At 53.7% G+C, this 19,857-nt stretch overlaps 1 protein-coding gene across 1 annotated transcript in view; it reads left to right on the top strand.

Annotated features, from left to right (window-relative positions):
- The window catches only part of PROM2 (prominin 2), a 32,496-nt gene extending 16,481 nt beyond the window's left edge, over window positions 1-16,015 (top strand). The window contains exons 14-25 of the mRNA XM_050939746.1: window positions 716-839; window positions 4,217-4,308; window positions 5,544-5,628; window positions 6,759-6,905; window positions 7,956-8,027; window positions 8,214-8,306; window positions 8,728-8,781; window positions 11,251-11,331; window positions 11,704-11,772; window positions 13,097-13,186; window positions 14,606-14,712; window positions 15,936-16,015. Coding sequence (XP_050795703.1) covers window positions 716-839; window positions 4,217-4,308; window positions 5,544-5,628; window positions 6,759-6,905; window positions 7,956-8,027; window positions 8,214-8,306; window positions 8,728-8,781; window positions 11,251-11,331; window positions 11,704-11,772; window positions 13,097-13,186; window positions 14,606-14,712; window positions 15,936-15,999 — 1,078 coding nt within the window. The 3' untranslated portion in view covers window positions 16,000-16,015. The remainder of the gene's footprint in view (window positions 1-715; window positions 840-4,216; window positions 4,309-5,543; window positions 5,629-6,758; window positions 6,906-7,955; window positions 8,028-8,213; window positions 8,307-8,727; window positions 8,782-11,250; window positions 11,332-11,703; window positions 11,773-13,096; window positions 13,187-14,605; window positions 14,713-15,935) is intronic.
- The last annotated feature ends 3,842 nt before the right edge of the window (window positions 16,016-19,857 follow it).

The following is a 19,857-nucleotide window of genomic DNA, read 5'->3' as shown; positions in this document are numbered from 1 at the left end:
CCCTGTGTTGTGATTCACCGCCGAGCACACTGGAGCCTGGACTCCCTCTGAGCAGTGGGACTCTGCAGGCCTGAGGATCCTCATGAGACATATGGTATGTTTACACTGTAATCAGAGGTATGATCTCAGCACATGTAGATCCATGTACCCATGCCAGCTTTGCTCTAGCTAGCTCTGGTACCAATAGCCGTGAAGCCACAACAGCATGGGCTATACAAGCCCACCCAGGACCCTTGAGTGGCTGGCAGTCATACCTCTGTTTGCAGTGTAGACATACTGTGAGCCAGTGTGGCTCAGATTCTGCTCCTTTCCTGCCCAAGAGGTTCCTTCTTCTGGAGACTGTCTCAGGAGGGGCTGCTCTCTCCTGCTGCAGTTGGGATGGCGTTAGCTGGAGCGTGCACTGCTGCCCCGGCCCGGGACCACGCTAGCTGTACAGCAGCTGCGTCTGGCCTGGTACCTGGGGCGTTCTCCCATAGTGGGAGTGGACTCTAACCTGCCCAGCAGGTCTGCGGTCAGTGCCTTCCGGTGCGGGCGTGGCAGTGCTGTGGGATGGCTCTGTGCAGCTGCAGAGACATGTGTGCGGATGCCAGGGACTTTGAAGAGAAGCAAGGCAGCTCCCAACTTGCACTCTTCCCTGCTTGTTCCAACAGAGTCACTAGGATGGAGAACTAGCCGGCAGGGCACTCCCTGTAACCCAGCTCCTTCTCTATTGCAGGGGCGTTGGCTTTAGCTTCCTCTTCTCCTGGCTCCTGATTCTCTTGGTCTTCGCCACCTTTCTGGTTGGGGGCAATGTCCAGACGCTGGTGTGTAAGAACTGGGCTAATCAGGAGATTTACAAGGTGGGTCCCTGCTTTCTTGATGTGCTGAGCCTGGCAACCTGTGCTGTAAGCTCCCCAGGCAGAAGAACCAGCTCAGGCTGGGCTGTGTTAACCAGACAGAGTTGCCCAGCACACATGCTCATTGCTGTAGGCATCCTATGCAGATTACTGTATGCACACACCATCTACACACACCTGTGCACTCTGTCCTTATTACTCACACCCCATCACACACTCATCCCCACCCCCACCTATACACACTCAGTGCACATACACCTACCCCAGATGTACACACTTATTACCATGCTCACTACTGCACATTTACACCTGCAGCTGCCATATCACACTCACACAGTCAGCTCTCTCACATACACTCATGGTAGCAGATCCAGGCCATCATCGCAAACTCCCGCTCTCTAACGCAATCACAAAGGCACTCTCTGGCCTTCATTTATCATTGCCCTGTGGCCACTATACTCTCCTGACATACTAGGGCCATAAAGCTGTCAGATCTAATCCTGGGGCCGGTCCCTGGGATGTGGGGGGCCCTGGGGTTGGAGTCCCCACACATGGGACTCAACCATTTGCACAAGTGTGTATAAATGTACAAATCATGGCATGAATGACTATCCGTGGCAGGTAGCAACCTGCAGGCTACTGATGACTCTACTGAAAGCTTTTTGCTTCATTATAAAACCTTCTCTTCTCCATCACCAGAATAATTCATTTCGGGTACGTCTCCACCGCAGCCAGAGGTGCATATGGAGACGTACCTAAGCTAGCTTCGATCTAGCCGGCTTAAATAACATTAGCAGTGAAGCCATGGCAGGGCAGGCAGCCTGTACGAGCCCATCTGGGACTGTGGGTATATATTCAAGCAGCTAGCCCAGGCTGCTGTGGCTTCACAGCTGTGATTTGAGCAGCTAAATAGAAGCTAGCTCAGATATATCTCCATAAGCTGCAGCCAAGGCTCTGGTTGCAGAGCAGATGCACCCTGAGCGAGCTCTGGGCTTGTCAGCCTGTGAACGTGCCTGCCAATCAATGCATGCGTGTGTGAGTATGCATGGGTTATGACAATATCTTTGTGACATGACGTGATGGAAGAGACCCATGCTCGCGTCTGCCCCATTCAGTGTCCATTCAAGATTATGGCCCCTTTCTCTCCACCTAGTGTGATCAGATGTCCCGATTTTGTAGGGACAGTCCCGATTTTAGGGCTTTTTCTTATATAGGCTCCTATTACCCCTCACCCTCTGCCCTGATTTTTCACACTTGCTATCTGGTCACCCTACCTCAACCAGGCTTCTAGCTTGCTCCCTGAGGCTGAGGAATCTCTCTCAGTGGCCAGTTACACTGGCTTCCCATCTGCCTCGCACGTGGTGCAGTGCAAGGAGCTGGAGAACAGGCTGAGGATCTGGCCCATTGTGTCACATACAGACCTGCATGGGTGCACTCTGCCGTACATGAATATATTTAGCTGCGTGCATGCACAGAAATACTGTACATCGATTCAAACGCAGTTCCTCCATGTTCAGCCAAGTTCCTCCAGGGATGACGTGACCCAACGATGAGATGATCCATCCCGAAACCCCGTCCTGCTCCGCAGCATCCAGCGTGTAATCTAATAACGTGCTCGCTGCATGCTGCAGAATGATCCAATTATGCCCACGCCCGGCCCTTTGCACTGCTTTACCCCTGGCACAGTTGGTGTGCACAGATCGTTCCAGTTAATTAATTAAAGTTCCTCAAACAGCGGTTAACATTTGATCTCTGTTTGGAAGCTGACTGTCACTGCAGCTCCCCCCCACACCGCTCCCCGCCACCGTTGCCCAGCTGAAGCTCAGGAAGCGGAGAGATGCACTCAGGGGCTCTGCCCAGCCCGGAAAGGCAGGGTCAGGACAGCTCTGGCTGCAGAAGGGCTAGCAAGGCTCCTTTTCCTGCCTAAAGACCGAGTCTCCCACACTGATTAAAGGGATCCAGGGCTTGCAGCATAGCAGGGAAGCTCTGAGGGAGGGATTCCAGATCTGTCAACCTGCCACGGACCATGGCAGTAACCACAAGATGAACCCTAAGGTGGCTGCTACAAGTGCAGGGAGAGGAGGGGCCAGGGGCTAGTGCTAAGGTAGAGCACAGTACTCCAGGGGGTGATGCTATGGAAGTACTGAGAATCCCAGAGGGGATTGCTGTAGTATTAGGGCAGTCACGGGTAGTGTTGTGGTAGTATTGGGTACTCCAGGGTGTAGTATAGATTCTCCAGGGCATAGTGCTATGGTGGACAGGGTACCCCAGAGCGCGGTGCTGTGGTATTGGAGTTCACCAGGGGGTAGTGTTGTGATATTAGGGTACCCCGGGGGTAGTACTAGGTTGGTACGAGGTACCCCAGGTGCAGTACTATGGATGTACTGTGCACCAGCGGTTTCCAAGACAGCCCATGGGATAGAGACTACTGGGGGGCACTTACCATTGACCCCTATTTCAGGGGACTCACCCCTAGTGCAGATGTGGGGAGCAAGAGGAAATCACGCAGGACTTGTGTGCTGTGAGAAGAGCCGGTGGTTAGGATGTTGGGTGTAGCCTGTGGCATATGACCTGGGGAGTGGCTGAACTGTGAGGTGGCACCAGGGGTCATTCCATATGGAACAGGCCATGTGGGGACCAGGGTGTGGGTGCTGTGGGGTGAATTAGCCCCTAATACTGCAGGTCAGGAGGGAAGGGTGACCTTTGGTACAGATGTTAGCGAGATCAACCCAGTGTGGATGCAAGAAGAATCCCCTTAGAGGAGATGCTGGGGTTTTGTGGGATATGAGCAGTGTGAGGATTAGCCCATGAGGGGGCTTTAATATGGAGATATGCCAATCTCATAGAGCTGGAAGGGACCTTGAAAGGTCATCGAGTCCAGTCCCCTGCCTTCACAGCTGGACTAAGTACCATCCTTGACAGATTTTTGCCTCAGATCCCTAAGTGGCCCCCTCAAGGATTGAACTCACAACCCTGGGTTTAGCAGGCCAATGCTCAAACCACTGAGATTATGCCCAGGTACAGAGGGGGGGTGGAAGCAGCCTGAGAAGTCTGGTCTGAGGGGAATGTCCGTGATACAGATGCTCGAGTGGGGAATTGCCCATGGAGACAGGGATCCCTAAAGGTTAGGATGTGGAACCCCATCCTCTCCTTCTTGCTTTCCAAAGCCCGTCAGTGACTTTCTCTGCTAGGGGTGATTTTAGCCCCACATTACTCCAGCCAGTTCCCAGAAGTAGGATCACGTCCCTTCATTGCTCTTTTCTTCCTCCCGAAATGCTGTTGGGACCAGCACAGCTGTGCTCCCTCCCTTCTCCAACACACCCTGCTCTCCCCCCCGACCGGGACCCTCCTCATGCCTCATTTCTCCCCCTACTTTCCAGTTTATCGACACTCCTGGGAACCTGCCTCCATCCATGAACCTCACCCAGCTACTCAACCTGAAGAGGAGCCTCAACCTAACCTCTGCTTACCAGTGAGTACTCTGCTATGGGGCTGCCCAGGAGACCCCCCCATACACACATCCTGAATGCCACTGCTCATGCTATCTGGCTGCTTTCTATCGGACTGGCCTCATTAGGAAACTCCTTGAAACAAAGGCCAACCGTGTCAAACTGGGGGTAGAGCTTAGATCAGAACTAGACCCTTGATTTTCCAAAGTCCCAGCTCCCACTGACCTCTGGGGATGGGACAGGTAAAAAATGTTCTAGTGAAACTCTTTTTAGACTGAAAATTGGGTTTTTGGGTAAATTGGCATTTTCCCAGGAAGCAGCCACGGCTTTCCTTGAAAAGTTTGGATTTTTTCCAGCAAAAAATCAGACATTTTCATCCCAGGCCCAAAACGTTTCTGGTTTTTAGCAGGTCGTGGCCGGAATTCTTTGGTTTTCAGTTTTTATTGATGTTTTCTGGAGGGGGTGGAAATATTCATTTTCCAGCCAGCTCATATTGTGGGTGCATCAGGACACCAGTCACTGAGGTGCCCACATATGTATTAAGTGTCCAACAGTTGAATATTTACTCAGCAGCTCAGATTTCCACCTTTGATTGCCCCTCATACCACTGAGGGCCAACTTGGGCTAGTCTCGCTGACCTGAAAACACCTCACACAGTTAGTTCAGTGAACTGCAATCTCCAGCCCACCTGGCCCTTTCTAAGCTCCTTTGAAATCTCCTCACCTTGCTGCTGACACCAGTGACCTACTTATGCCAGCTACCAACTTCCCTGGCTTTAGGGTTACGGTAGCGGAGCCTGCCATCAGCGCTTCTGTTACCAGACAGGCTCTAGTGTGCAGGGCTGGCTGGAAGCAATTCATCCCAGTCCCCAAAGGACTGTCTCAGCCCTTCACCATCTGGCCATGTCCCTGGGACAGGAAAGGATTCCAGGGATGCAGAGATTTTTGAGGCACCTTCTGTTATTACCAGCCCCAGTAATCACAAGGCAATGACCTATCTAATGGAGACAGTAGAGTAGGAGGAAAGGGGACCCGAAGACAAGTAGAATCTAATCCAGCGAGAAGCCTTCCGTGGACTGAATTGGGAGCTGCTTGGTGCCAAACTGGACTCGAGGTGCTAAGGAGGCATGTGGGGCTGCAGTAGCCATGTGGAGCCAATGCACAGGCTGGCTTTAGGCAGATCCCCTCGGGGAGCCCTGCCCAGGAGTCTCCTCTCCCCTCTCCCGCCCACGCTGACTCCCCGCTCCGCTCTGTTCCAGGGGGTGCAAGAAGGGTGCAGGCCTCTGGGACGTTCTGCAGCTCAGAGATGCCTACAATCTCGAGGATCACCTGCACCTCAGCCAGGTGAGTGGGAGCTTTTCCCCGGGGGGCACTTCCCCGGGGGGCACCTGCCCTCCAACTCTCGCCAGCCCTGTGGCGTCCCTAAGCAAAGAGGGGAATTAAACCTCCACTTTCATACAGTTTCACACTGTCCCCTGCCCCCAGATCTGCCCACTTAAAGGGAGATTTAGTCTTTACATTGATTCATCCAAGGGCTTCTCTAAGAGACTCAATCCCTGGCCTCTCTTTCCAGTCTCCATTTTCCATCCAGTCCCGGGTTTCCTACAACTTCCCCCTCCCAGCACAGATGTGGTGGAACCATCTGTCCTAGCACAAGAGGAGACTCTTCCTTTTCCATCTTCCTCCATTCTGGGCTTCCAGGAGAAGTTGTGGTGGGAAGGGAATTTGGCCTTGCAGCTGTGTGCATATAAAGTACCATGCCGCTCCTCACCTAGAGGGTTCATGCATGAGGTGAAAAGGGCAGGGTGCAAAATGTGGGGCCTGAGAAAAGTACGAATGCGTGTGTAACCCACTGAGTTTGTTATAGCTCCCTGCCTAACCCACAAAGGGTGTGAGTCTATGACAGTTCTAGTTAGGAAGTTTTAGCCCTGGAGGCTCCCTGGTTCAATCCCCAGTATAACAGCCATCTCTTAAACACTGCAAAATAGCATGAAGCTAATTTCTCTTGCATGCAAAATGGGCCCTATCTACTCAGGTTCAACATTCAGAATTTCTGAAGAGCGCTGAGTAGTTCATCCCCCCCAGCAGTGAGCTGGCCTGAGCAGGACAAATAGGAAATCTGGGTCTGAGATGAAGTGTGTGTCTAAGAGGGAGGAACCTCTCGGATGCTGGGTGAAGCATCATACAGGGGCTGATGTCGTGCTGTCCTGCTTTTATAACACTAGGATGGGGCACATGGATTTGCCTTTACTGACTTAACTGGTTTGGGGGGTCATCTGATTTGCCTTTACTGGGTTGACTGGTTCTGTGATGCTAGGTAGGAGCAGAGTCACCCAGCCTGTAAGGAACTAGGGCCAGATCCAAATCAGGAATCAGTGGAATGGCTCCCCTGGACTTCCTTGGGCTGTGGGTCAGGGCCCTAGCCAGGACCAGCACCCATGGGGCTGGCGGTCATGGCCCTGCCTTGCCCTCAGTACACCAGAGACTTCCAGAAACGCCTTGACAACTTCAACCTCCACTTTGAAGAAATCCACTTCCTCGATGGGGCTGGGAGACGGGACCTGGAGACCTTCCGGCAGAGCGGGATCGACCAGCTGGACTACCCTACGTTCCAGGCCGAGGTGAGGGGTGCCAGAGCAAAGCTACTGCCAGTGCGGTGACATCAGGCAGGCGATCGACCTCTCGGTTTGCATCCTCTACAGCAGCCCTTTCTCCTGCCGGGTCTGGAAATTGAGAGTGGCTGATTGTGCCACTCTGGCTGGGCTCACACCCTTGCAGATCCTGGATCCACTCCCAACCCTCCCCTGGCCCTGACGGAGGCATCTGCCCCATTTACAGACCCCCTGCCTGTTCCTACTGCCTTTGAGCCCATCCCACTCCAGGATAAGGCTTGTCAATATGTGCCTGCTCCCTTTGCCTGTTCTCCAGCCAGCTCCCTTCCACCTCACGGTGGCAATCGCCCCCAGGCAGACACCCCAACCCCGTCCTGTCTTCCTATCCTTTCTCACTCCCACTCTCTCGGACAGACTCTGCGCACCTTGTGTGAGCTAGAGAAGTAGTCTTCTCCCCAGCTTTACCAGTGGGCAAACTGAGGCATACAGAGGTGGCGTGACTGGGTAGTGGATTAAGGCATTGGACTGCGGGCTCAGGAGACCACAGTTCAAGTCCTTGGTCAACCACAGACTCCTCTGGGTAAATCACATAATCTGCCTCGTGCGTCAGCTCCCCATCTGTAAGGTGATAATAATCCCTCCCTACCTTACCTACCTTTGGGAGGGTAACATCCAGTAATGATTGTGATGGAGGCCGTATAAGAAGCTAGACAGAGTTGCCAAGATCTCTCAGGGAGTCAGTTACACAGCTGGGAATAGAACCCAGGAGTCCTGACTCCTCATTCCCTGACTCTAACCATTTGAAAACAGTCCCTCTCGGTGGCTCATTGTAAAGGGGAGGGTGGGGGAAGGGATCCCTGTGCCCTTGGCCCGTGTTCTGCCCTTGGTTACCCCTGATCACTCCTGTAGCTGAAATCAGGCCCCAGTCAGTGGTTTGTGGGGTAACGTGCAGGCCGGAGGCTCATTGCTGGTGCTCAGGGAGCGTTCGTAAAGTGCGCCCCGCACTTCGGGACCCTTGGCTGACATGGGGCTGTTCATACGGCTGGCTCCTTTCTCCAGATGCAGAACCCTGTGGTGAGGACGAGCCTGGAAGACCTAGCCAGGGACCTCGAGGGCCTCCAAAAAATTCAGGTGAGTTCAGAGTCGACCTGGAGGGAAAGGAAGGGGTGATCCCCAGTGGCAGGGAGGGGAGATGCCTGTGCTTTGCCTCCTGCTGCCCAGCGATGCCATCTCTCTTCCCCCTGCCAAGAGTTCCCATGCTTCCCAGCTGACCAGGAAAGACATCAGTGACTCTGGTCTCCCTGCTGTCCCCCACAGAGCAACATCACAATAGCAGGACGGCTGGCCAACGAGTCCCAGGCCCTGTGGAAAATCCAGAACGCCACCGTGCTCACTCAGGAGGCCCTTGTGGTGAGTGTGAGGGACCCAGCAGCAGTCACCTCCAGGCCAGGCCAGGTCCAGACCCCGTCCTTGGCTCAGGAGCTTTGGGGTACATGCCGCTTGGGAAGGGCATCACGGGAAGCCTCCACTGGGTGTGTCATTTGCGGGGGTGCTGGCGTTGGTCCAGTTCTTCCTGGGCAAGTGAAGCAAAACCTGCCCACGCGACCGGGCAGCCACTGCTGAGAGCTCACAGTGGGGATGGCCATGAAGAGCAAACCCCCCGGGGCAGGGCCGGGACTAAGGCCTGTGGGTGGGAGGTCGGAAGGGAAGGCTGCTCTCCTCCTCACTGCCCTTTGCCTTCAAAGGAGGCCATTGGGCTCCAGGCTGCAGCCCCCTCCCCCGCCTGCCTTGAAGTGGAGGGGACGCATCTGAGTCTCCCTTTGCCTTGCAGGTGAAGCTGAATGAGAGCGTGCAGTTCTTATCCACCATGGCACCCCACCTCCAGGTACAGTTGTCGGGGGAGACCATCCATCTGATGGAATGGCCACTGGGAGGGGGAATGATCCCACATGATGGGGGTGGGCAGTGGTGGCCCAAGGTCGTGGAAGTTACAGGCACAAAATGCCCAGCCCTGTACTGACCATAAGGAGCAAGGCCTTGGTGCTTCATTCCCAGCGGAGCCCAGGGACTTTACCACTGCTATAGGGAGATGGGGAGCAAGCAGTGGTTTCATGGCCATGAGCTCCCAACCCCCTGGTGCAAAGGTAAGGCACCTTCAGAGGCACCCAACAGCCTGGGCGTGCGCGCAAAACACCCCACAGGCGCTCCCCACTTTTCATGGACATCATCCAAGGCCCGACCCTGACCTGCAGGGACCCCTCCTTTTCTTGAGGTGAGAGGGGAATTCAGTCCCCGTGGTCATTCATTCTAGACTGAGCTTCCTCCATTGACTTTGAAGGGACCCTGCTCTTGTGAGGTGACCCACCCTTGGGCAGGACTCGCTCTTCCTCTCTGTGTGTCCCCTTCCCATGAGTGTAGGTGGCTCCTTGTTCTACAAATCTTCCTCAGTCTGAGCCCTTGGAGAGAAGGAAATTTGCCTTCTAGTCTCTATGTTCACCTAAGCCTGGTTTTCCCTCTACCCTGCTCCCCGCTCCTGATTGCCAGGGACCACTCCCTTCTGGGGAGCGGAGAGAATTCAGTCGCCTTGAGTTGGACGCCCAAGTCGTTTAGGCGTTTTAGAAAACCCCATCCCTCAGGGACAAGGTAGGTGAGGTCACATCTCTTAATGGACCGACGTCTGTTGATGAGAGAGATGAGCTTTCGAGCCACATGGTCCTACCTGAAGAAGAGCTCTGTGTGGCTCGAAGGCTTGTCTCTTTCACCAACAGACATCGGTCCAATAAAAGATATCACCTCCCCCACTTTTTCTCTCTAATATCCAGGTACCAATAAGGCTACCACTACATTTCATCCCTCAGGGTTTATTCAGTACTGGGCTCCACCCACACATTGTTCCCTAGCCCTGACCTATCTATCAAAGCTCAGTAATAATAATACTGCTTAGGCGTATGAAGCCAGTCACACTGGATCAGACCCAAGGTCCATCCTGCCCAGACTCCCATCTCTGGCAGTGGCCAGAACCAGCTGCTTCAGTAGAAGGTGCAAGGAACCCAGCAGGGATGGGATAGCCTCAGGTTCTCACCCTACCGGGGTCACGGCAATGGCTGGAGAGTAAAGTGATTCTCCATCCTGATGGCTGCTCGTCTGCAACTGCTGTCACTCGGAGGGTGGCTTGGGCCAGGTGAGCGTTTCATGGGGTACGTGCTCAGCAGTCACACGAGGAGCCAACTGATTTTGTCGTATAGTGACAGAAGAAAGAAACTTCCACCTTCAGTCAATTCCCCACAATGCTCCCAGCCTCCATGGCAAATCCATATCGCGGTGCTTTGGCTGCCAGAAAGAGACATCATCAGCCCATCTTCCCAGTGGCACAGGCTGGCCAGAGCCCAGCACCTCATTGGCTTCCCCTTGGACACCAGATCAAACTCAAAGCTTTGCTCTTCCCCTTCCAAGCCAATGCTGGGATGGGCCTGAGGGACCATCTCACCCTATCTGATCCTGACCTCCCGTGACAGATCTGTTCAACCTCCAGGGTGAGACCTCCTTGTGCAGGAGGAGGGAGCTTCTGAGATATAAGTTCTGGAGGAGATCAACAGCACAGACTCTCGCTAGTGCCTCCAAAGCTAGATGCAAAACCCACTTCTATGACCAGAGTGACCCCTTCCCAACCAAAGACTGGAGATAGTCCCAGTACCGCTGCTTGCAGAAGAGATAGCTCAAGATATCTCTGTGAGCACCACCTTGAGCAACACCAAAAATCAAGCCAAGGCCTGCTCTCTCCCCTGAACCCAAGCTGAAGAGGCAAGCTTTTCTGTAGCCATGAGCAGTATAACAGGCTCACGTTCCCCATGGCTGACACACAGAAGAGAATGTGTGTCACACCCTGTCCAGTGGCTTCTGGGCACACTTTATAAACACTGGGAAGTGTTCAGATACCAGGGAGATGGGTGCCATAGAAGAACCTAGATACATTCCTACATAAGTATGATGTAGCAGTCTGAGCTTGGTGTCAGAAGCCAGGAATTCCTGTGTCCTAGTCCTACCTCTAACCCCCTCGGAGATCCTGGGCAAGTTCCACCCTGCCCCACCATGTGCCTCAGTTTCCCCACCTGTTACATGGGGATAGGGACATTTACCTCCTTCCCATGGCTGGTGTGAGGATCAGTGAATTAACGCTCATGTATGCATGCTGCTGCATGATAAGCCTATAGCTCCATCCTTAATTAGAACCCCTGCTCCCAGAGTTCCCCATCTCAGTGGTCAATCTTCTCCCCTCCCCATGATTCCTAGCACCATTCAGCTCTCCAGTGCCCTCTAAGGTGCCTCTCTCCTCCCAACCCCACTCTCTCACCAGCCCCTCTTGAAACAGACGATGGCTGAGATCGCCATGATCGAGACCATGCTGCCGGTGCAGGCGCAGCGGCTCCTGAGACACGTGAGTGAGGAGGGGACCTTAGCCCCACAGGGCATTGAAGGGCAGAGCTGGGACACAGCAGTCAGCTGGAGGGAACCGCAGAGATGTCTGCATAGTTGCATTGAGATCCTTGCGGGGGACAGGACTCCTGCTTGATAACCAGCTCCATGGGACCTGCCTACAAACCCAACGCTTGCTGGGGCATCTGTGACTGCAAACCCAGAGGCAGCATGACCTACACTGGGGCAGAATCTGGGTAGCTGGAGATCCAGCCTGCAAACCCAAAGCCTGTGTGAGCCTACTCTGGGCCAGACTGTGCACTGGGGCCCTGAATTCCTCACGAGCCCTTTGGAAGCCAGTGTGTGTCCTTCAGGCTGCCTTCTGTTCCTGCAGGAGATTGGCTGCTTCACAAGGAAAGAACTGGGCTATTTCTCGCAGTACCTGAACTGGGTGAGACGCACGGTAGGTGCTAACATCAGCAGAGGAGCCCTGTCAGAGCAGGAGTTGCTGCGGTTGTGATTTATTTGTGTTACCTTTGTGGGTCGGTGCCCCAGTCCTGGACCAGGAGCCCATTGTGCTAGGTGCTGTACAGACACAGAACAAAGAGGTGACACTCTAAGGCTGTCTTCACTTGAAACGCTGCAGCTGCACTCAGGGTAGATGCTTAAAGCAGTGATGGGAGGAGTTCTCCGGAAATCCACATCCTCGGGAGGTGGCAGCGAGGTCAGGGGAAGAATTCAGTGCGGCCCCCTGTATGACAAGAGACAGCAGATGGAGGCAGGCAGCTGGGGTCTCAGCCTAGTCGGTGGCAAATTTCTTGTAGGCATCAAGGCAAAGGAGAGGTTGAAGAAGGGCTTTGAAGGAGGCTGGGGAGTGAGTTTTGTGGATGAATCCAGGCAGCGCCTGCCCAGAGTGACTAGCGAATGAGAGGTGATAGGGCAGAGATTGATCATGAAGGGCCTGGACAGTGAAGACAAGTATCTGATGTTAAGTACGATAGAGAAGGAGCCGGCAAAGAGCATTACGGTCGAAGTGACAGGCTCAGAGAATGATCTCCCAGAGGGCATTTTTAGTTTGAAGCTCCCACCAATGCTACAAGGCCGCATGTAAACGAGCAGGGCAGCTATGCAAGTACCTCAGGGGATGGTCTTGTGGTTAAAGGGCTGGCCTGCAGTGTGGGTTCGATTCCTGACACGACCTCCTTGTGTGGCCATGAACAAGCTGCTTGTTGTTGCTCTGTGCCTCGGTTTCCCTTGATTTGAAATAGAGATAACAATCCCAAGCTCTTTCCTAGTACTTTTTATCCATGGATCTCAAAGCATTTTACAAAGGACATCTGTGTCTTTACCCCCCACCATTACAGCAGGAGAAACTGAGGCACGAGGGAACACAATGACTCGCCTGAGATCACCCAGCACAGTAGTGGCAGAGCTTGAAATTGAGTCCCACTCTAGTGTTCTCTCCACTGCTTCCCCACAGAATGCCTCCCACCATGGGAATAGACCTCCAGGTCCTTGAGAGGCGCTCAGAGATTAGGGTGATGAAGGCCAGCTGTGAACCTGAGTGAGCCCTGTCAAGGGCTTGGCTCCCATTATCACACCTCTGGCCAGCTCAGCACCTGCCATGCCCAGCTCTGCAGAGGACCTAGCCCCAGGAGTGCAGCAGAGCTGGCTAGCAAAGGCAAAGGCCGGCTGGTTGGGTATCTGTGCACAGCTGGGTTTGTGACTGTGTCAGCCTCCACCCAGGTCACTGCTTGGATAACTCACCCTCCCCTCTTTTGTTCCAGTTGACTGAGGATGTGGCTTCCTGCCAGCCGCTCGCCACGGCACTGGATAACGGCCGGGTGATCCTCTGCGACCGCATCGCCGAGCCCTGGGTAAAGCCAGCAGGACCTTCCACTCCCTACTGCTGCCTTGGGCGTTAGCCCCCATTCCTCCCTGCCCTGGGGAATCTGTTCCCGGGCAGGGTTGAGTGGGCAGCTCTCAGGCACCATGGAGACAGCACTAGCTGGTCTGTCCCAGAGCCCTCTCATCCGCAGGCACTGAGTGATGCCCAGTCTCCACTCCCATCACCCCGGCATCGAGAGCATGGGGGAGCAGAGGCACTCCCAGCAGCTGCAGACTGTCTCAGCGAGCAGTTTCTGTGCAAAGGGGTTGTTGTGGGGGTCTATTATTTTATAGGTATTATAGGAGTGCCATGAAATTGGGGCCTCACTGTGCGAGGGACTGCACAGATACATAGTAAGACAGTCCCTGCCCCTAGAGCTCACAGTCTAAATAGACATGGGGTGGGAGGGGAAACTGAGGCACAGACAGTGGGTTGCCCGAGGTCACTGACAGATTGAGGGAGAGCACCCAGATCTCCCAACACCTAATCCAGCACCCAACCCACTAGGCCATGCTGCGTCCACCAAAGGGATGTGAATCGAACAGGAAATGAGATGAAGCCTGGGAGCCAGCACGGTCCTTGCTGCAACCATCTTGATCCTGGCATAAGCCAGATCCACTCCTGTTGATGTCAGGAGATGCGGGCTCCACCCTGACTGACCTCTCACACCGTATCCCCTACAGCTGCTACTAACTGGAATCAGCCCCTCCACCCCACCCTGTCTCCTGGGACGCCGTCTCCCTCTGTCTCCTTGCCTGCTCATGGTGCTACCAGAGCTAAAAGACACAGAGAGGGGATAAATGAGGCTGCCTAATCTTGTCTGAGCAGCCTAAGTTGCCCCAGGGAAGATGCAGCCTTTGCTGAGATAGGCAGTGCTGGACAAAAGCAGCCAGCTTGGGGGAGTCTATGTACCATTCAGGGTGTTCTCCTCCTAAGCAGGGCTGCCCAAAGATTTGTTGCATGACAGGATTTCCCAGTTCCCTGATCTGGCAGCAGGAGGGGGACCATCTACGATAAATCTCAGCATGCAGTGTGTGTGCGAGCACATGCATGCCACTGCCCTCTGCTGGATGGTATCAGAGCTATTTCACTGTGTGTCATAGGCTCCCTATTACCAGCCAGTGAATCCCTCTGAGTTAGGAGTTAGGAGTCCATGGGGCATGCCTCTTGCTGTCCATCTATGGAATAAGGTGGCGACTGCAGGCCAGAAGCTAATGGCATTGGGGCAGTGATCAAACTCCCATTGACTTCATCAGGCTAAGAAACTGGCTCCTGAGCAAAAGGTTAGAGGCTCTCTGTCCAACCTGCTTCCATCTGTATCCAGAGTAACCGAGGGACCAGCTCCCCCACTCTGTCCCCCATGCCCCCCCCAATGGAGCCGATCAGGGTGTTTGTTGTGTCCTTCCAGAATGCCTTCTGGTTCAGCCTGGGCTGCTGCACCTTCTTCCTCATCCCCAGCATCATCTTCGCCATCAAACTTACCAAGCACTTCCGCCCCATCAGGAACCGGCTAATGTAAGTGGCAGGCGCCGTGGGTGCTGGGACCTATGCTTCGCCCGTGTCCTCCCCATGCCATGACAGCAAGGGACCCACAGGAAAGGGGAACGCACCAAGCAGCAGCTGGCGGGTGTCGTTCCCAGCTGGAGGAGACGTACGGGCACTAGCTGGGAATCACACCTCCTGTCTGCTGTGTAGACATACTCCTGGAGGCATCCCATTTGAGCCACCCCCGCAAATGCCCCATCAGTAGGCCCAGCTGTGGCAACCCTGAGCTCATGCCCACCTAGGGTCCTCTGGTGTCTCTCCATGTAGACGTTCGGCAGGAGCCCAGCAGCACCTCGATACAGAGGGGTATTTACCTATAGATTGGATGGACTGAGGCGAAGGGCCACAATCAGGGGTTGAGAAAGCGAAGAGGGAGTCGGATAAACTTCCATTTGCTTTCAATCCAGTCCTGGATGGATCTCTGATCCCTGCAATGCTGTGTCCAGTAAGCCCACTGGGTGGATCCATCCAGTGGGTGGATCTCTTATCCCTTGGATCTCGTCCCCCTTTGTATGCTCCCCGAATCCTTGGACACATTGTCCAAGATCTTGTGCATACTCAGAGCTTTCCCTGTTTGCAGAATGCTGTGACAGCACCTGGTGCAGCCTTCAGGGGGCACTTATTTCCTGTTCTCAGGTGCAGCCACCTTTGGAGTGTTGGTCCAGGAGAACAGAAATGGTTAACACCCCCCACCAACACTCCACCCTACTGCCCTCGAGGGCTCCCCCTCAAACATGCCTGGAGCCCATAGACCCTCGTCCCCATACATGGAGGGTGAACCTGCGTGTGGTCTATGCCCCATTGCACACAGAGGTTAGTTAACTGGCACACAGCACTGTCAGCTCTTCTGCCCAGGGCTCAGTTCCCTGAGAGACCGGGATAGATCCTGGAACTGCGGTGCATAATTCAGAAGTAGATTAAGGACAAACGGGTAACTACCGCCCTGAACCACAGCCTGTCCCAGGCCTATCCAAGCTCAGCTTGCTGAATTCTCCCATGTGCCTTTCTTTACTGCATGTTCTTATGGCCCCTGAAGTCCTCGACAAAGAGAGGGTCATTTTGCCTACCAGAGTAATGCTACCTCCTCTGGGGCAAAGCCTGGCAGGTGTTTATCTGGCTGCAAGGTGACAACAGAGATAGATAATATTGGCTTCTCCCTTATGCTCTCTCCTTTTCTTCCCCACCACCTGCAGCTCTACTGCCTCAGAGGAGACCTATCCCTTCCATATTCCCCGCGTTACAGCTCTCAAGCTATAGGAAGGGGTCTCCGGCATCTCCAGGTAAGGGGGAAACTAATTAATCTGGGAACTCATATCTCTGTGGTGGAGGACTCCTGAATCTGAGAGTCCCATGGCTCCCCAGGAGTCCTGGAACTACAGACCACTGGTCCCAGGCAAGCTCAATGTGGGCTCTAGGACCTTGATGTCACCTGGGGATGGACATTCATGGACCTCTCTTTTGCAGGTCCTCTTCAGAGCTCCTGGACCCCTGAACCAAGGTTTCTCTTGGGGATCCTGTACCTCAGTGCCATGGGACTCTGTGGATACCAAGCTGCCATGTTGCAAATATTTCTGGAGATTGCTCACACCCCTGAGTCGAAGCTGCCCCCAAGTTCTCCCATAGGTTTCTGTCACAGGTGTTCTGGAGGGTCCAGTCTGTTCATATCTCCCCAGGTAACTGCTAATGAGTCCGTTTACTTGTAGGTCTCCTGGGGAAAGTGCCTGGATTCCTCCCAGTGCCAGAACTGCCCCCATCAGAGACACTTCCCTTCCATTCTGCCTCACCTTCCCCATGTTGCTTCTGAGCTGTAGGAGGAGACTCCTGCAATGACCCCACTCCTCAGCTCTTTCTCCCAAGCACCCCACTCTAGTGACCCCCACTCACTGCAGCGCCAGTGGATTTGCACAGCACAGCAAGGCAGAAGGGAGAATTCCTGCCGCATAGCAGTGCCCCTCCAGGGTTCAACATCTCCAGCCATCCCAAAGGGGAGCCATTAAAACTCACCGATGCCCATGTTACCTCCCGGATTAATTCATGTCTGCGGTGTCCTCCCAGCTGCTTTATGGTTCCAGCAAGTTTTTCTTAGGATCTGTGAGTGAGTGAGCCTGTCTGGCTCGCTCATCTTCCTCCCTGGCCTTCTGCAAACACACATGCATTGGGCTGTAATGCTAAATCCACCGTGCACAATCCCAGCCCATGTATCCCACCGGCAGCACTGCCAGGATCCAGGGCTCTCACTCATTCAGGTTGGTGGCGGTTAAGAGGATGCATATATGACCCGATGACTGGTCAGGGCTCTTCCCCTTAGAGATGAGCCTGGACCAGCTCCCCAGTGCTGCCAAAACCCAGATCTGAATCTGAACCTGGCACCCTGGTCATTGGCTCATTAATGGGCCACACACAAACCTCCGCTCCAAAGATCCCAGGAGACGGGGCGAGGGGGGATGTGAAATCCAGATCTCAGTTTTGCAGCTGGGGCTCGCCTCTGCTCCCCAGGTCAGCGCTCTTGCCAGGACTCTTACTTCTATATCTGCTGTCCCCACCTGGCTCTGGAGTGCCAGGCTCACAGAACCTCCTGTCGCTGTTGCTTGGGTGAAAACCTCCCTGGGTCTTTGGGGACTCTTCCAGGTGGTGCAGGGCCCCTGCAGCCAGAGGAGAGGACACGGGTCTAAATTTGACCCCCAGCTGGGAGATCGCCCCTTCTGTCCCCAACTCTAGGCACCTAAAGGAAACTGGTCTGGCTCTCTTGGGGGTAAAGATGGGTCCTCATGCTTCTCTGGACTTTTCTGCCAGGCTACTCAGGTCCTGTTGTATTTTAACCCATTCTGGAAAGCCCCGACATTGGGATTTAGGGTACAAAGGGGTGTCAGTGCTGGAGGATGCCGATGCCATTAAAGTACTGGCCCCTTTTCTAACCGTGGTTGCTTTGTTCGTCCATTCTGGTGCTGTGTTCCAGAGGGGAGGGATGGGTGAGGGGCGGTGATGGTTGGGATAAATCCTCTCTGTTTTCTTGAAACACAGTGGATTCCCAAGGCATCCGTCCTTATGGATCTGCGTCAGAGAGCCAGGCTGGACAGGAAGGCTAGCCTGGGTCTGGGGAGAGCCTACAAATGTCCTGCTCTGGTATAGGCTCTGTGTGTGACCTTGGGCAACTCACTTCACCTCTCGGGGTATATCTTCATTGCACAGTTAGCCCAGGATCTGTGACATTACCCAGGGTACAATCTGGACCCCTCAGGTCTCCACCCTTTCACACTGCTTTGCTGTGAGAGTTACCGCTCCTGGTCTGCCCAAACACAGCCTCCAGCATGTAAGTTACTCCTAGTCATAGTGTCTGAGCACTAGGGGCAGCCACTCATGAATTACACTGCAGAGCAACACCAGCAAATTCCCAGTCCTGGACTTTCCTGCAGGAATGTGTGTCTTGTCCTGCCCAGCTCCCTCCTGGACAATACAAGCTCATCTAAAGTCCGTCATTTCATTAATAGAAAATAATATGCACAAATTCTGTTCTCCCAAATGGCATTTCCCAAACACTGGTTTAGATAAAACAATAAAACAAACGTATTAACTATGAAGAGATAGAGTTTAAGTGACCGCAAGTAGGGAGGCATAAAAGTCAGAATTGGTTACAAGAAAATAAAAATAAAATGCAACAAATGCCAACTTAATGAGCTAAGTGAATTCAAAGCAAAGTCTCTCTCCCACTATGTTCCAACAGTCTTACTGGCTACATTTCTTTCAGCCAGGATCTCTCCCCCAGTCCAGTGATGCTTCCTTGTTCTTCAGATGTTGTCGATGCTCTGGGTAGAGAGAAAGGGGGAGATAATTTGGGGTATCTTCTCTCCCTTCTTATAATTCTTTCTCTTCTTTGAGAATCACCTCTGGCTGAGGTTGAGGAGACAGAAAGTCTGTGTAGACGGGAACTCCAAGCTGTTTCTTTGTCAAGATGTTGCTCTTTCACCCATACCCTCTTTCCTGCCAAAGAATGGTCACTTAACCAGGTGATGGTCTATTTGATTTCTGGCCAAAGCGTTGGCTAGCCTTTTGTCTCTGGGAAACTGGTTTGTGATGGCTCCCCAGACTTGTGACATGTCTTAATAATATCACACAGTAGAATCTTACAATTTTACATACACTTGCCACACATATTTTACCGGGACACTAATAATCAGCAAATTACGAGTTTTCAACCTCACAAGGCATACTTCGTACAAAATGTATCACAGTCTTATAAAAGGGTGAACATAGGGGTTCAGACGGTCACAGGATCTTATCTAGGTTTTGGCCCAAACTCCCTACTGTGCACACCGTACCTCTGACTTGGGTTTGGAGGTGCTTTAAGTCCAGGCTAGCTGATCCAGCTTTGAGGGTGGGTTAGAGCACTGGCTGGAACCCGTAACTACTCTGCAACGAGGTTGCAGGCAAAACTCACTTGAGTGCTGCCAGGCCTCCAGTGCCTTTCCCAGAATTGTCCCCAGTGAACCGACAACTTCCCCCACAATTGACATCCCCCCCATGGCCCCTGATTGGGCCAAGCATGCTATTTAACTATGGAGGGTGCTCTAGGAAGCTGTCTGGGCAACCTGGCAGTACCCGACCTGCTGCTACAACAGACCCCGCTCTCATTCCCTGCTTCGGAGCCCAGCTCTGTTCCTTGGCTTGACTCCTGATCCCTGACTCCGGCTGCGATCTCTGACTAGACTCCCGATTCCAAACTCTGGTTCAGACCTTCGGCTTATTCCCAGTTTCTGGCCCTGGCTCCTGCTCCAACCACTAGGCCCGGCTCCTGCACTGACCATTCAGCCCGACCCCGGTCCTACTCGCTAGACCGGACTGCCTATGTCCCGGTTGTGCCAACACTGATGTTTGGGAGGTGCTCAGATAGTACAGGAATAGAGGCTGTAGAGGGGACGGGGGACCAAGTCTTACCACTGACGTCTGCAGGCTTTGAAACAGTGCAAAGAGCGTTGGCCCATTGGAGTTTGGCGCCTAAATACCTTTGAGGACCTGGGCCTTTGTCTTTGGTGATAGACACACCCCACCCTGTCTTGTTCCTACTCTCCTAGAACAGTGACTCTCACTAACATCCTGCGGCTCTAACCTCTGACTGCT

The sequence above is a fragment of the Gopherus flavomarginatus genome, chromosome 2 (genome assembly GCF_025201925.1).
Source record: "Gopherus flavomarginatus isolate rGopFla2 chromosome 2, rGopFla2.mat.asm, whole genome shotgun sequence".
NCBI lineage: Eukaryota > Metazoa > Chordata > Testudines > Testudinidae > Gopherus > Gopherus flavomarginatus.
This window is presented reverse-complemented; position numbering and strand designations above follow the sequence as displayed.